A 12,978-nucleotide genomic window follows, 5' to 3' on the forward strand; every position below is an offset into this window, starting at 1 on the left:
TGAGTGTTCAGAATTAAACTTCTGCTAGGAATGTGAAGACAAGAAGTTAAGAGAGCTGAGGGTTTACCTTGTGTGTGTGTGTGTGTGTGTGTGTGTGTGTGTGTGTGTGTGTGTGTGTGTGTGTGTGTGTGTGTGTGTTAAACCATAGCGCTGATACAGATCACAAGGTGTTGCCACAGTAACAGGGGCTTTGTATTTCTTCTGCCTCTACAACAGTTGATGTTGGAAAAGTTTTTAACGAGCTTAAGGTTCGAGAAACAGAATTAGTCTCCCGACTCTGATTTCCATGGTAACAGTGTTTTCACACACACACACACACACACACACACACACACACACACACACACACACACACACACACACACACACACACACACACACACACACATACTCTAAATGAATAAACATAAGTACAGAAAGTGAAGCTAAAAGTCAGAATCACAGACAGTCATGGCGTCTGAGTTCCTGTCTGTAACAAGCGATCTGATTGGCTGATGAACATAAATCCCCTTCCATACCATGTGTATGCGTCATCCCTCAACAACAACAACAGTGCACAAAGTTACTGCTACGTTTTTAAATAATCTATTAATAAACTCCTCCACGTTGGGAACCATCCAGGTTGTGATACGAGCTGTGTTTGTATTTCTGTCCCTGCCTCACATCATCACGCAGATTTGACCTTCGTCTGTTTGCTTAAATTACGATAGCACATTTTCCAAAACTACCCCACGTGTTTTTTTTTTTGTGTGTGTGTGTGTGTGTGTGTGTGTGTGTGTGTGTGTGTGTGTGTGTGTGTGTGTGTGTGTATGTGTGTGTGCGTGTGTGTGTGTCTTTGAAATAGATAAACGAGAAAATGTTAAATTCAATACAATTCGATACAATTTTATTTGTATAGAGCTTTTAACAATTAACAATTACAGAACAAAAGGAACAGAGTACAGAAAGTTAATATTAGAAAAGTGTTCAAGTTGTATTTATTCCCCCATGAACAAACCTGAGGTGACTGAAGTGACTGTGATGAGGAAAAACTCCCTTAGATGGAAGAGGAAGAAACCTTGAGAGGAACCAGACTCAAAAGTGAACCTCATCCTCATCTTGGTGACACTGAAGGATGTGATTATAAACTGTTATAAACACCAGAGAGTGTTGTTATGAATAATGTCCTTTCTACAGTCAGATACAGTCTGATTATTGTGTATTGATGAGGAGGTCGTTGTCCTTAAAGACCACATGGAGTTGGTACGAATCCTTTGAGACCTTTTGAGGTACCAACTAGAACTGGTGCATCTCTAGATGCCTCAGGATCCTCACAGGGTCGGTCTCTTCTCACCGAAGGTCCGATATCTTCATTAGGAGGAACACAAATGGAGCTGGAACAATCTCTGGATGCCTCTGGATGGATAGAAAAAGAGAATCAAGTGGAGAGGACTTGGAGTAGCTGCTGTTGACGATATTAACCATCACTAGATGATAATGATCTACCCGAGCACACGGTTGTAGGATGTATTGTATTACGTGTATGTCTGGATAAAGAGACGTGTCTTTATTCTACATTTAAACTGAGAGAATGTGTCTGAGCCTCGAACACTATCAGGAAGGAGATCCAAGAGTTTAGGAGCTAAATACAAAAAAACATCTAATGCCTTTAGTAGATTATTTATTTATATATTCTGGGAACTACCAAGAAGTCTCAAAGAGCGTGATGGATTGTAGCGTGTTAGAAGACTGTTAGATACATGGGAGCTAAACTGTTTAGAGTAGCCTGTTTATTGAAGATGGAGGACAACCATCTAGTAATGCGTCACAATAGTTCGGTCTGGAGATCATGAATGCATGAACTAGCTGGAAATAACTTTAAATGAGTTGTGAAAAAAAAAACACCTCAACAGTGTGAACTGTGTGTATCATGGAAACACGCTTTAAAACTTATCAAGGTCCATGACAATCAAGATTTTACTCTAAATAGACTCCGGTCTGCTCTACATTGATAATTTATTTTAAATTTGGGAATTGGCAGCTGCTGCATTGTGTGTGTGTGTGTGTGTGTGTGTGTGTGTGTGTGTGTGTGTGTGTGTGTGTGTGTGTGTGTGTGTGTGTGTGTGTGTGTGTGTGAATTTTTATCACTTTGAGTACACAGAAAAAAAGTATAAAAGTCGACTCTCGCTCGGACACCATTCATCTGTTTCCTTTCTGAAGTTAAAGGTAAGTGAGTTACAGTATTCTTTTACTTCCAGCGCGTTTATTAATGCTTTTAATTCTGAGCTTCAATTTAAAAGTTAAAAGAAATGTTTATTAAATGTTTATTTAACGTTAATGTAAAACAACAACAAAAAACATTTCCACACTGTCAGAGAGAAATGGAGATAAAAAGAAATTCCAGGTCCGCCAACTCCGCTATGGATGTGATCCAGACCCTCATGATCTCTCTCTCTCTCTCTCTCTCTCTCTCTCTCTCTCTCTCTCTCTCTCTCTCTCTCTCTCACACACACACACACACACACACACACACACAGTTTTGTGCTACACAGAAAGAGAGAAAGTGAACATGGCCAGAGAGGGATGGAAAGAGGTAGAGAGAGAGAGAGAGATAGAGAGAGAGAGAGAGAGAGAGACATCCATAGTCCATAGTCTTCCTCAATCCTCCTTTAAAACACTAACGTAAAGAGAACAAAAGTAGAGGAAGCCGTATCTAGTGTCTGGACTCCACAGTGACCCTGACTGCTTCCTCTCGTCTCAGAACTCGTCTGGTGACCATCATGTCTGTGTGGAAGGTGATCGTGAGCGCTCTGGCTCTGCTGCTCTGCTCTGTCACGGCTCATGATGAGGTGAGATATCTAAAGGCAGAGGGATATTATAATATATTAGAATTGTCATTAAAATATGTTTTTTTTTTATCTTTTTTTTCATGTGCTGGATTTCTGAAGCTGGGTAAGTCACACGCTCTTGTAACACTTTAAATAAGAAGAATAAGAGGAATGGAAAGAGTAACTCTGCTTCTCTACACCTCGGCCTCTAGTACTATATATTATTACATGGTTATAAATGGCTTATTACTGAATCTTACACAAGAGATCATCTACAATAATGAAATGAAACCTGTGTAACACTTTACAATAACGTACATAAGTAATCCTGCGTGATTAATATGTGTATTTAGTCAGTGAGTTTCAGTATGTACTAATCACAGATAAAGAGATAACCCTGACTATGATGTGTGAATAATCACCGTGTGGTAGTTAAGTGTTAGTTAATCAAACACGCTGTGTAAGAAAGGATAGGAATGAAATGTGCAAATTGTATCGAGATTTTCTGTAAATACAAACACCACTGGCTGGATGGATGGATGGATGGATGGATGGATGGATGATTAAATGGATGAATGGATGAATAACTGGCTGGATCAGATGGCTGGCTGGCTGGTTGGCTGGCTGGCTGGCTGGATCAAATGGATGGATGATGGATGGAAGGGTGGATGAATGATGGATGGGTGGATGGATGGATGGATGGCTGGATGATGGCTGGCTGGATGGATGGATGGATGGATGGATGGATGATTAGATGGATGGATGGATGAATAGATGGATGGGTGGATGGATGGATGGATGGGTGGATGGATGGATGGATGATGGATGGATGGATGGTTAGATGGATGGCTGGATGGATGATTAGGTGGATGGATGGATGAATGGATGGATGAATAGATGGATGGGTGGATGGATGGATGGATGGATGGGTGGATGGATGGATGATGGATGGATGGATGGCTGGATGGATGATTAGGTGGATGGATGGATGGATAGATATATGGATGGATGGATAGATATATGGCAGGATGGCAAAATAGACGAAAGGCCAGATGTATAGATATCTGGATTGCTGGATGGATGGATGGATGGATGGATGGATGGATGGATGGATGGATGGATGGCTGGATGATCAGATGGATGGATGAATGGATGGATGGATCAGATGGCTGGCTGGCTGCCTGGATCAAATGGATGGATGATGGATGAATGGATGGATGATGGATGGGTGGGTGGATGGATGGATGGCTGGACAATGGATGGATGGCTAGATGGATGGCTGGATGGATGATTAGATGGATGGATGGATGGATGCATGGATGGATGGATGAATAGATGGATGGATGGATGGATGCATGGATGGATGCATGGATGGGTGGATGGATGATGGATGGATGGATGGGTGGTTAGATGGATGGCTGGATGGATGATTAGGTGGATGGATGGATAGATATATGGATGGATGGATAAATATATGGCTGGATGGCTAGATAGACGAATGGCCGGATGTATAGATATCTGGATTGCTGGATGGATGGATGGATGGATGGATGGATGGACGATTGAATGGCCCGAATTAATGGACAGATGAATGGTCGGATGTACAGCTGGATGGATGGATGTCTGACTGAAAGACTCACTAACAATAAACACCCATCATTTCACTTCATTCTTTAATCTTTTCTCTTCCAGTCCTTAAATTTCCACCATTTCTGAACATCATTACATCTTTCATCATTTATTAACTTTATTATTAATTAAAAATGAAGGAGGTGTTTGTTTAACAATTACGGAAGGAGTCTCCAGTGTCACTGCTGCTCCTCTGTGTTAGTCTTTATTTGATTGAGTTAATTAACCTGCTCATTAATAAATTAATCAACTATCGAGTGTGTAATAAATAGGTGGTTATTATTAATTAGTCAGTTATTAATCAAAGACAAGGGGGCACGGTGGCTTAGTGGTTATCAAGTTCGCCTCACACCTCCAGGGTTGGGGGTTCGATTCCCGCCTCCGCCTGGTGTGTGTGGAGTTTGCATGTTCTCCCCGTGCCTCGGGGGTTTCCTCCGGGTACTCCGGTTTCCTCCCCCGGTCCAAAGACATGCATGGTAGGTTGTTTGGCATCTCTGGAAAATTGTCCGTAGTGTGTGTGTGTGTGAGTGAATGAGAGTGTGTGTGTGCCCTGTGATGGGTTGGCACTCCGTCCAGGGTGTATCCTGCCTCGATGCCCGATGACGCCTGAGATAGGCACAGGCTCCCCGTGACCCGAGAAGTTCGGATAAGCGGTAGAAGATGAATGAATGAATGAATGAATGAATAATCAAAGTCATGTTGTTTTGTTCATTAGCTGTGGAGGATCCATTAGCTGAGCTTTCCGTGGGAGAGCTGATCGAGAGAGCGAACATTAACGTCCGTAAGTACACACACACACACACAAACACACACACACACACAGTTTTTTTAGGAAACTGTACGCTGAAACGCTTTAATGGGTCAGGAACTGGGACTTCCCTTCAATTGTGTTCATTTGTATGATATAAGTTGTGCAAATATGATCATGAAAACTGTACACAGTATGTAATAAACTCTCTGTTCTATGTGTGTGTGTGTGTGTGTGTGTGTGTGTGTGTGTGTGTGTGTGTGTGTGTGTGTGTGTGTGTGTGTGTGTGTTAGGTCGTGACGCCGACGAACCTGAGCTGGTTGAAGGAGACATCGCTGTGCCTAAGGACACTGAGAGAAACGCTGATCCCTGCACGTCTAACGGCTGCTTGTGGCCGAAGTCTACCGACGGAAACGTCTACGTGCCCTACGTCATCCTCAACCACTACTGTATGTCAACATTTAGAAAACAGATAAGTCCGGACAACAGTATCGGTTACGTTTGGTAACAGTCTGGTGTGTTTCCTGTTCTCTGTACACCATCAGCGAGTAATGAGCTTCAGGTGATTCAGCGCGGTCTGGACTCCTTCGCCTCCTTCTCCTGCATCCGCTTCGTACGCCGCTCTAACCAGAGAGACTACGTCAGCATCGAATCTCGCAACGGGTTTGTGCTCCATTTATACTGCATTCGAACATACATCGATTTGATCTCCGGGCTCCGTACTACAGTATAAAGTCGGCAGTAGTTCTGGTTGCCATGGTGACAGCGTTCATCAATGAGTGGAATGATCCGAAGTAACATTCCGAACAATTCCTAGAGAAAGATTTGGCGTTTGTGTATAAAATTCAGGTATTATCTCCATCCCATCATACAAGATGAAAGAAAAGAGAATTTCTTATATCAACGCAGAAGGATTTATGAACAAATGAATAATAAAGACAAAGTGTCATGAAATCTCTGTTACTATTATTATTTTTTTAGAAGGAGATTGTTGTTAGATCGTGATTTTTTTCTTTACAGGTGCTACTCGTACGTTGGACGTCGTGGTTACGCACAGACGGTGTCTCTGGCCCGAAGTGGGTGTGTCTACCACAAAACCGTCCAGCACGAGCTTCTTCATGCCCTGGGCTTCAACCATGAACAAACCCGCAGTGATCGTGACAACTACATCCGTGTGGGCTGGGAGAACATTCAGTCAGGTACAGCAACTAAAGCTGTTCTACGGATTCTTAGTGACATTGTATCTTCAGTGGAGCTCGAATTGAGCTGGTAGAGAAACCAGTAGGGACAAAGTTCCCTGGTGGATAAGAAAGATCCAGAAACTTAACGATGTCCTGTTGACAAAACCAAAGCTGCTTCATGTGCTTCATGGTGGTGTTTTTTTTTCACATGCTACTTGAATCCAAGCAAAACCATCTTCTATCTCTTCTTCTTCTTCCGTCTTTACTCGCCTCATCGTGCTGATTTGATTGATTTGGTCTTCATCTGCTCTCTCACCAGGCATGGAGCACAACTTCAACAAGATTGCTACCCTGAACCAGGGAACTGTGTACGACTACAACTCGGTCATGCAGTACCACAGGTCAGAAGAGCGCCCTAATCGACCCTCTACACCGACTGTTCTTCTAGTTCAGGGGTCGGCAACCCGCGGGTCTGGAGCCGCAAGTGGCTCTTTCATCCCTCTGCTGCGGCTCCCTGTAGATTTGGAAAATAAATATTTAATTAATTTTTTTTATTTTTGTTAGTTAGTTTTTAAAAAAAAAATGTAATTCTAAATTTTAAGATCATGATGCTCTTGTAACATTAAAATAAACCGTGTTTAATTTATTTATTTATTTTTGGTCGCTCAAAATAAGCGTCATAACTGCCGACTTGCGAAATCCGACACACAGAAGCAGGCGCATTTTTGGTTTGCTGCAGACGGCAAGTTAAATTTTTTATGTCACGCAGGGCGTTCAAATGTCACGCATTGAGAGTGACAGTCACGCATTTTGGTCTTTTCTCACATCGTATTTCTCACACAAAAAAAACATTTTGAATATCATATATTTAATAAGCCGCAGCGCCCAAAATGTATCAGTCCGCATCGCTGTCTCTGTGGAACCGGGCAGGAATCGAACGCGTCTCAGTTCTTAGTCGAGCCTGACACTTATCAGCCAATCAAAAAAGAGGCTACACAATAGCCAATCAGGAAAGTTTTAACGCAACATCCAATGAAAAAAGCGAGGGGTTGGAGATGTCGCGCTTGCCTGTCTTCAAAACTCGAGAGCCCTCGTCATGAATACGAAGGACTCAATTATTTATTAAACATTTTATTTGAAAGTAACCTTCAACCCGGCGTCTTTTTTCTTAAGGTTAGTTCAAACTGTTCAAAATATTTTTGTTTGCCTGCAGAAATAAAATCGCGTTTACTCCGTAGCAGTTCATTGATTTCATAAATGCAACACACAACAGTTTTTTTCTATACTTTCCATAAAGGTAAAAGAACGATACATGCGGTGTTATCTTCATTTTAGATGTCCAATGGGTTTTGTGGCTCCCTGTGGTATTTTTTCGGTGGGAAACGGGTCCAAATGGCTCTTTGAGTGTTTAAGGTTGCCGACCCCTGTTCTAGTTTATCGGTATCTGAGCATCGTATACTGAAGGTTGACTTTGTTTTCCAGAACTGCTTTCTCTAAGAACGGCCAGCCCACCATGATCCCCATCCCCAACCCCAACGTGTCTTTCGGACAGGCCACTCAGATGAGCCAAAACGACATCACCAGACTCAACAGACTCTACAAATGCTGTGAGTATTCAGCTCTAGTATTTCTCCTGAAGAACAGAATAAAGGTTTATTGACAGATGAAACATTTTTCTCTTTGTACAGAGACAGCTGAAGAGATGTGATCCTGTTCTTTTTTCCAACTCTAAAAGAACATAAATGTCTAAAGTCAAATAATAATATTAATAAAATTAATAAAATCTGACTTCGGACCAAAAACTCGACTCTTTTGTCTTCATTCATGAGAGAGAGAGAGAGAGAGAGAGATGGAGATGAATGGAAGGTTCCTCTGAGATGGATCCCTGTCCCTCACTGACCTCCTCGTCTCTGTCTGATGCCGATCTACTTCTTGTCTCTTAAAGTCTTGTCGTTATCTGGATTCAGAGAGAAACCCTGATTGCGTTGTTCCTCGTTTTGTTTACCGTGTTAAAGCTCACTGACTGCTTCCTGCTGTGCTAGTTAAAGGTGGGGTCTCCGAATTTTGAGAAATGCTTCAGAAAACTGAGTCGGGCCAAATAGTAAATAAAAATCAAAACAAACGTGTAGCCAATGAGCAGAAAGGGGCGGGGCTTGCCGATATGCGGCAGAGAGAGCGTTCAGTGCGCATGTGTGACATTAGCAGAAAGCGGTTTTAACATTGACATGGAGGATAAAAACAAAGAAAGAAAGAGAAGAAAGACTTACGATAAGGACAAGAAGTAGGATGTGTTAATATAGGATCAGCTTTCCAGCGCTGGAGAGAACTGAAGGAGCAGGAAGTCGGCCACATATTCACAGGTTGGAGTTTCCCGAGTCAATAACTCCTGAGCTAAACGCTGTTACTACACAAATAACACCTCTTTTCTATCGTAGTAATGTAGAGAGGCAGCTACAACCGCGTTTTGTGTAGTAACAGCGTTTAGCTCAGGAGTTATTGACTCGGGAAACTCCGACCTGTGAATATGTGGCCGACTTAACTTAAGACGCCGAGGCGCTTTTTTCCTTCTCGATAGGTGAGTAACGTTGGTTTTGCTTTGTTACACAGAACTAATATATGCCTTTGTCCTTTACATCATTATGCTTGTGTGGCATTTTTGCTTCTTTGTTTATCTACAATCGTATTGTTCTTCCCTTCAGCTATGTTTCTTTCCGTTAGTCGCCTGGGTTACGTATGTATGTGTGGGGCGGAGCTATAAATACAGGGGTGGGACCCATTTGGGTTAGGGGCGTGTTTGTTTTGGTGATTTCAAATGTCGACATTGGCTTTCTAACATCGGAGACGCCGCCATTAACGTATTTCCTTTTCAATATTTTTAACATTTTAATAAAGATCGTCAGTGACCTCTGGTGGCTTGGTGGAGAATTGTCTCTACTGAATGTGACCAGATTCTGAGATCAAGAGAACCACAGACCTAGACTCCGCCCACTAAATCGGCATTTTACATTCATGGCATTTGCAGACACCTTTATCCAGAGCCATATAGCGATGTTCATTACGCTATAGCAGCTATAAACAGTCGTTCCCTCGCCAGCTTCTCTTTATTCTCTCTCGCTCTTGAGGTGAAGCGTAAACTCTTCTGTCCTGAGAAGGTCAGATAACAAAGTTATAAACAAATCTCCTTACTCAAAACATCAAAACATTTATTTTCTTTTTCTCTTCACTGAGTGTCTACTGTTACTATGGAAATGATCGAGTATTAAAATAAACCTGCACTATTGTCAGAGCTGCTGTTGTTGAAAACTACACCAGGTTACGTATGTAACCCGGTTCCCTGAGAGGGGAACGAGACGCTGCGTCAGTGCTGACGCTATGGGAATGCTTCTTTGAGGAAGTTGTGTCTGAAGCTCTGTGTGCACACACGCCATTTAATGGCTCGGAAAGGACACGTGACGGAGTTAATTACTCGCCAGTAAGTCCATATAAGGGCATCTACGTCACGCTGCTCCAGCTCTCTTTGTCTGAAGGAAGCGCGAACGGATGCCTGGGGCGTGGCCAGCAACGCAGCGTCTCGTTCCCCTCTCAGGGAACCGGGTTACATACGTAACCTGGTGTAGTTCCCTTTCGAGGGAACTCGACGCTGCGTCAGTGCTGACGCTATGGGAATGCCAATACCCACGCCGCCACGCACCAGTCGATGACTGCGCCAGAGGCCGTGAGAGAGCACGAGCAGACTGGGAACAGCACATCATAGGCCCCGCAGTACCTGGGACCCTGGAGTGGGGTCCAAGTCCAGGTCATAGAATCTGATAAAGGTGTGCGGAGAGGACCATCCTGCCGCAGCACAAATATCTTCAATGGGGACACCCCTGGCCAAGGCACTGGATGAGGCGATACCCCTAGTGGAGTGGGCCCTGATGCCAAGAGGTGAGGCATGACCGCGCACCTCATAGGCCTGAGTAATGGCCTCCACCACCCAGTGCGCCAGGCGCTGTTTGGAAACTGGATTACCCCTATTCCGGCCCCCAAAACAGACAAAAAGGGCAGAGGAGTTACGCCACGAGCTAGAGCGGTGGACGTAAGTCCTCAGGGCCCTTACCGGGCAAAGCAAGTGCAGCCTCTCCTGCCCCGCTGACTCATGGGGCGGGGGACAGTAGGCTTGCAGGATGATTGGACATCCCGCCATCCTGGGCACCTTAGGGACATATCCTGGCCTGGGGTGCAGGATAGCCTTGGACATACCGGGGGCAAACTCTAGGCAGGCGGGGGCGATCGACAAAGCCTGCAAATCCCCGACTCTCCTGAGAGAGGCCAAGGCAAGAAGCAGGGCAGACTTCAGGGTCAGAAACTTCTCAGAGGCTGACTCCAAGGGCTCAAAGGGGGCTTCCAACAGCCCCTCCAGGACCACGGAGAGGTCCCAGGAAGGAAGGCGTGGCCTAGAGGAAGGCCTCAGCCGCCTGACACCACGCAGAAAGCGAGAGACCAAAGGGTGCCTACCCAAGGAGGCCCCAAGGACCGGTTCGTGGTTAGCGGCAACTGCGGCCACGTACACCTTTAGAGTAGAAGGGGACAGGCCCCGAGAAAAGCAAGACTGCAGGAACTCCAGCACTGTACCAACCGGGCAGTGAACTGGATCCTGAGAGTGCTCGTCACACCAGAGGCGGAAAAGCCTCCACTTTAGAGCATACAATTTCCTAGTGGAGGGAGCCCTAGCATTCAGCAGAGTCTCTGTCACCTCAGTTGAGAGGCCTGCGTCTAGGAGCTGGTCCCCCTCAGGGGCCAGACCCAAAGCTTCCACATCTCGGGGCGGGGGTGATGAATTGCCCCCTGCGCCTGAGAGAGGAGATCCCTCCTGACGGGAACCTCCCATGGAGTGCCGTAAAGGAGGGACACTAGGTCCGTGAACCAAACCCGAGAGGGCCAACGGGGGGCAACTAGGAGAAGGTTGACCCGGTCGTGGCGCACTCTGGCTAGGACTTGCGGGAGCAGAGCTACCGGGGGAAAGGCGTACAGACGGAGCCTTGGCCACGTCCATACCAGGGCATCCAGGCCCAACGGGGCCGGGTGAGAGAGGGAGAACCACAGCGGACAGTGGGTCGACTCCTCTGAGGCGAACAAATCCACTTCCGCCCGGCCGAAAATCTGCCAGATTTGCTTCACCACGTGAGGGTGAAGACGCCACTCCCCGGGCCTTAGCACCTGCCTCGACAGGAAGTCTGCCTCCCGATCTACACGCCCTGGGATAAAAACCGCTCTTAGCGAAAGAAACCTGGTCTCTGCCCAGAGCAGAATCTGCCACGCCAACCTGAACAGGGGGCGTGAACGCAGACCGCCCTGATGGTTGATATAGGACACCACCGCGGTGCTGTCTGTTCGCACTAGGACATGACAGCCCTCCAGGTGCGGGAGAAAGTGTTGCAACGCTAGGAACACAGCCCTCATCTCCAGGCAATTTATGTGCCATGAGAGACAGGGGCTCTCCCATAGACCCTGGGCCGGGCGGCCATCTAAGGCTGCGCCCCAGCCCGAAAGCGAGGCGTCCGTCGAAAGAGTCCTGTGACGGTGACACGCCCCTAGAATGGGACCCAAGGCCAAGAACCGGGGTCTTTTCCACATAAGGAGGGTACGAAGCCCACGGCGCGTAACCCGTATAACCCTGAGGGGATGCCTGCGAGGATGAAAGCCCGCCCCCTTGAGCCAGAGCTGGAATGGCCTCATGTGAAGCAGACCCAAAGGAATAACGTTGGCTGCTGCTGACATGAGTCCGAGCACCCTCTGTGCCTCGGCAACAGAGAGGCTGCGGCCTAGCCGAATAGCTTTCACCGCCGACAAGATGGAGGCCACCCGGGTGGGAGACAGATGTGCCCGCATCGTGGTGGAGTCCCAAACCACCCCCAGAAAGGTGGTTCTCTGAGAAGGAGAAAGCACACACTTTCCTGGGTTCAGCCTGAGTCCTAAGGACCTCATGTGGGCAAGCACAGCATCTCGATGCCTGGCTGCCATAGCCTCCGACTGGGCAAGAATGAGCCAGTCGTCCAGGTAGTTCAGTACACGGATGCCCTGGAGACGCAATGGTGCCAGGGCAGCATCTATGCACTTCGTGAACGTGCGTGGTGAAAGGGCTAGGCCAAAAGGAAGGACACGATACTGGTACGCTTCGCCCCCGAAAGCGAACCTGAGGAACTTCCTGTGCTCCGGCAGAATGCTTATGTGGAAATAAGCATCCTTGAGGTCGATCGTGACAAACCAGTCCTCGGATCTGATCTGGGACACGATCATCTTGAGCGTGAGCATCTTGAACTTGTAAGTCTTCAGAGTACAGTTCAGAGCCCGCAGGTCCAGAATCGGACGCAGCCCCCCGTCCTTCTTGGGAACAACAAAATATCGGCTGTAAAAGCCGGAGTCCTGCTCTGGGAGGGGAACATGCTCTATGGCCCCTTTCTCCAGAAGTGAGAGGAGTTCCTCCCGGAGGAACGCCGCCTGGTGCCCGCCCACATTTGTGGGCAACACACCCTGGAAACACGGAGGACGTGAGGAAAACTGGATCCTGTACCCTCTTTCCACAGTATTCAGGACCCACTGAGACACCCCTGGCAGAAGTTTCCACGCTGCC

At 46.4% G+C, this 12,978-nt stretch overlaps 1 protein-coding gene across 1 annotated transcript; it reads left to right on the forward strand.

Moving 5' to 3' along the window:
• The first annotated feature begins 2,153 nt into the window (after positions 1-2,153).
• Positions 2,154-8,167, forward strand: LOC113652325 (high choriolytic enzyme 1-like). Its single transcript, XM_027161292.2, has 10 exons — positions 2,154-2,205; positions 2,741-2,828; positions 2,928-2,931; positions 5,152-5,217; positions 5,478-5,633; positions 5,730-5,847; positions 6,205-6,383; positions 6,685-6,766; positions 7,848-7,972; positions 8,054-8,167. Coding segments are annotated over exons 2-10 (801 nt in total). The 5' UTR covers positions 2,154-2,205; positions 2,741-2,759; the 3' UTR covers positions 8,056-8,167.
• The last annotated feature ends 4,811 nt before the right edge of the window (positions 8,168-12,978 follow it).

This window comes from Tachysurus fulvidraco, chromosome 13, assembly GCF_022655615.1.
Source record: "Tachysurus fulvidraco isolate hzauxx_2018 chromosome 13, HZAU_PFXX_2.0, whole genome shotgun sequence".
NCBI lineage: Eukaryota > Metazoa > Chordata > Actinopteri > Siluriformes > Bagridae > Tachysurus > Tachysurus fulvidraco.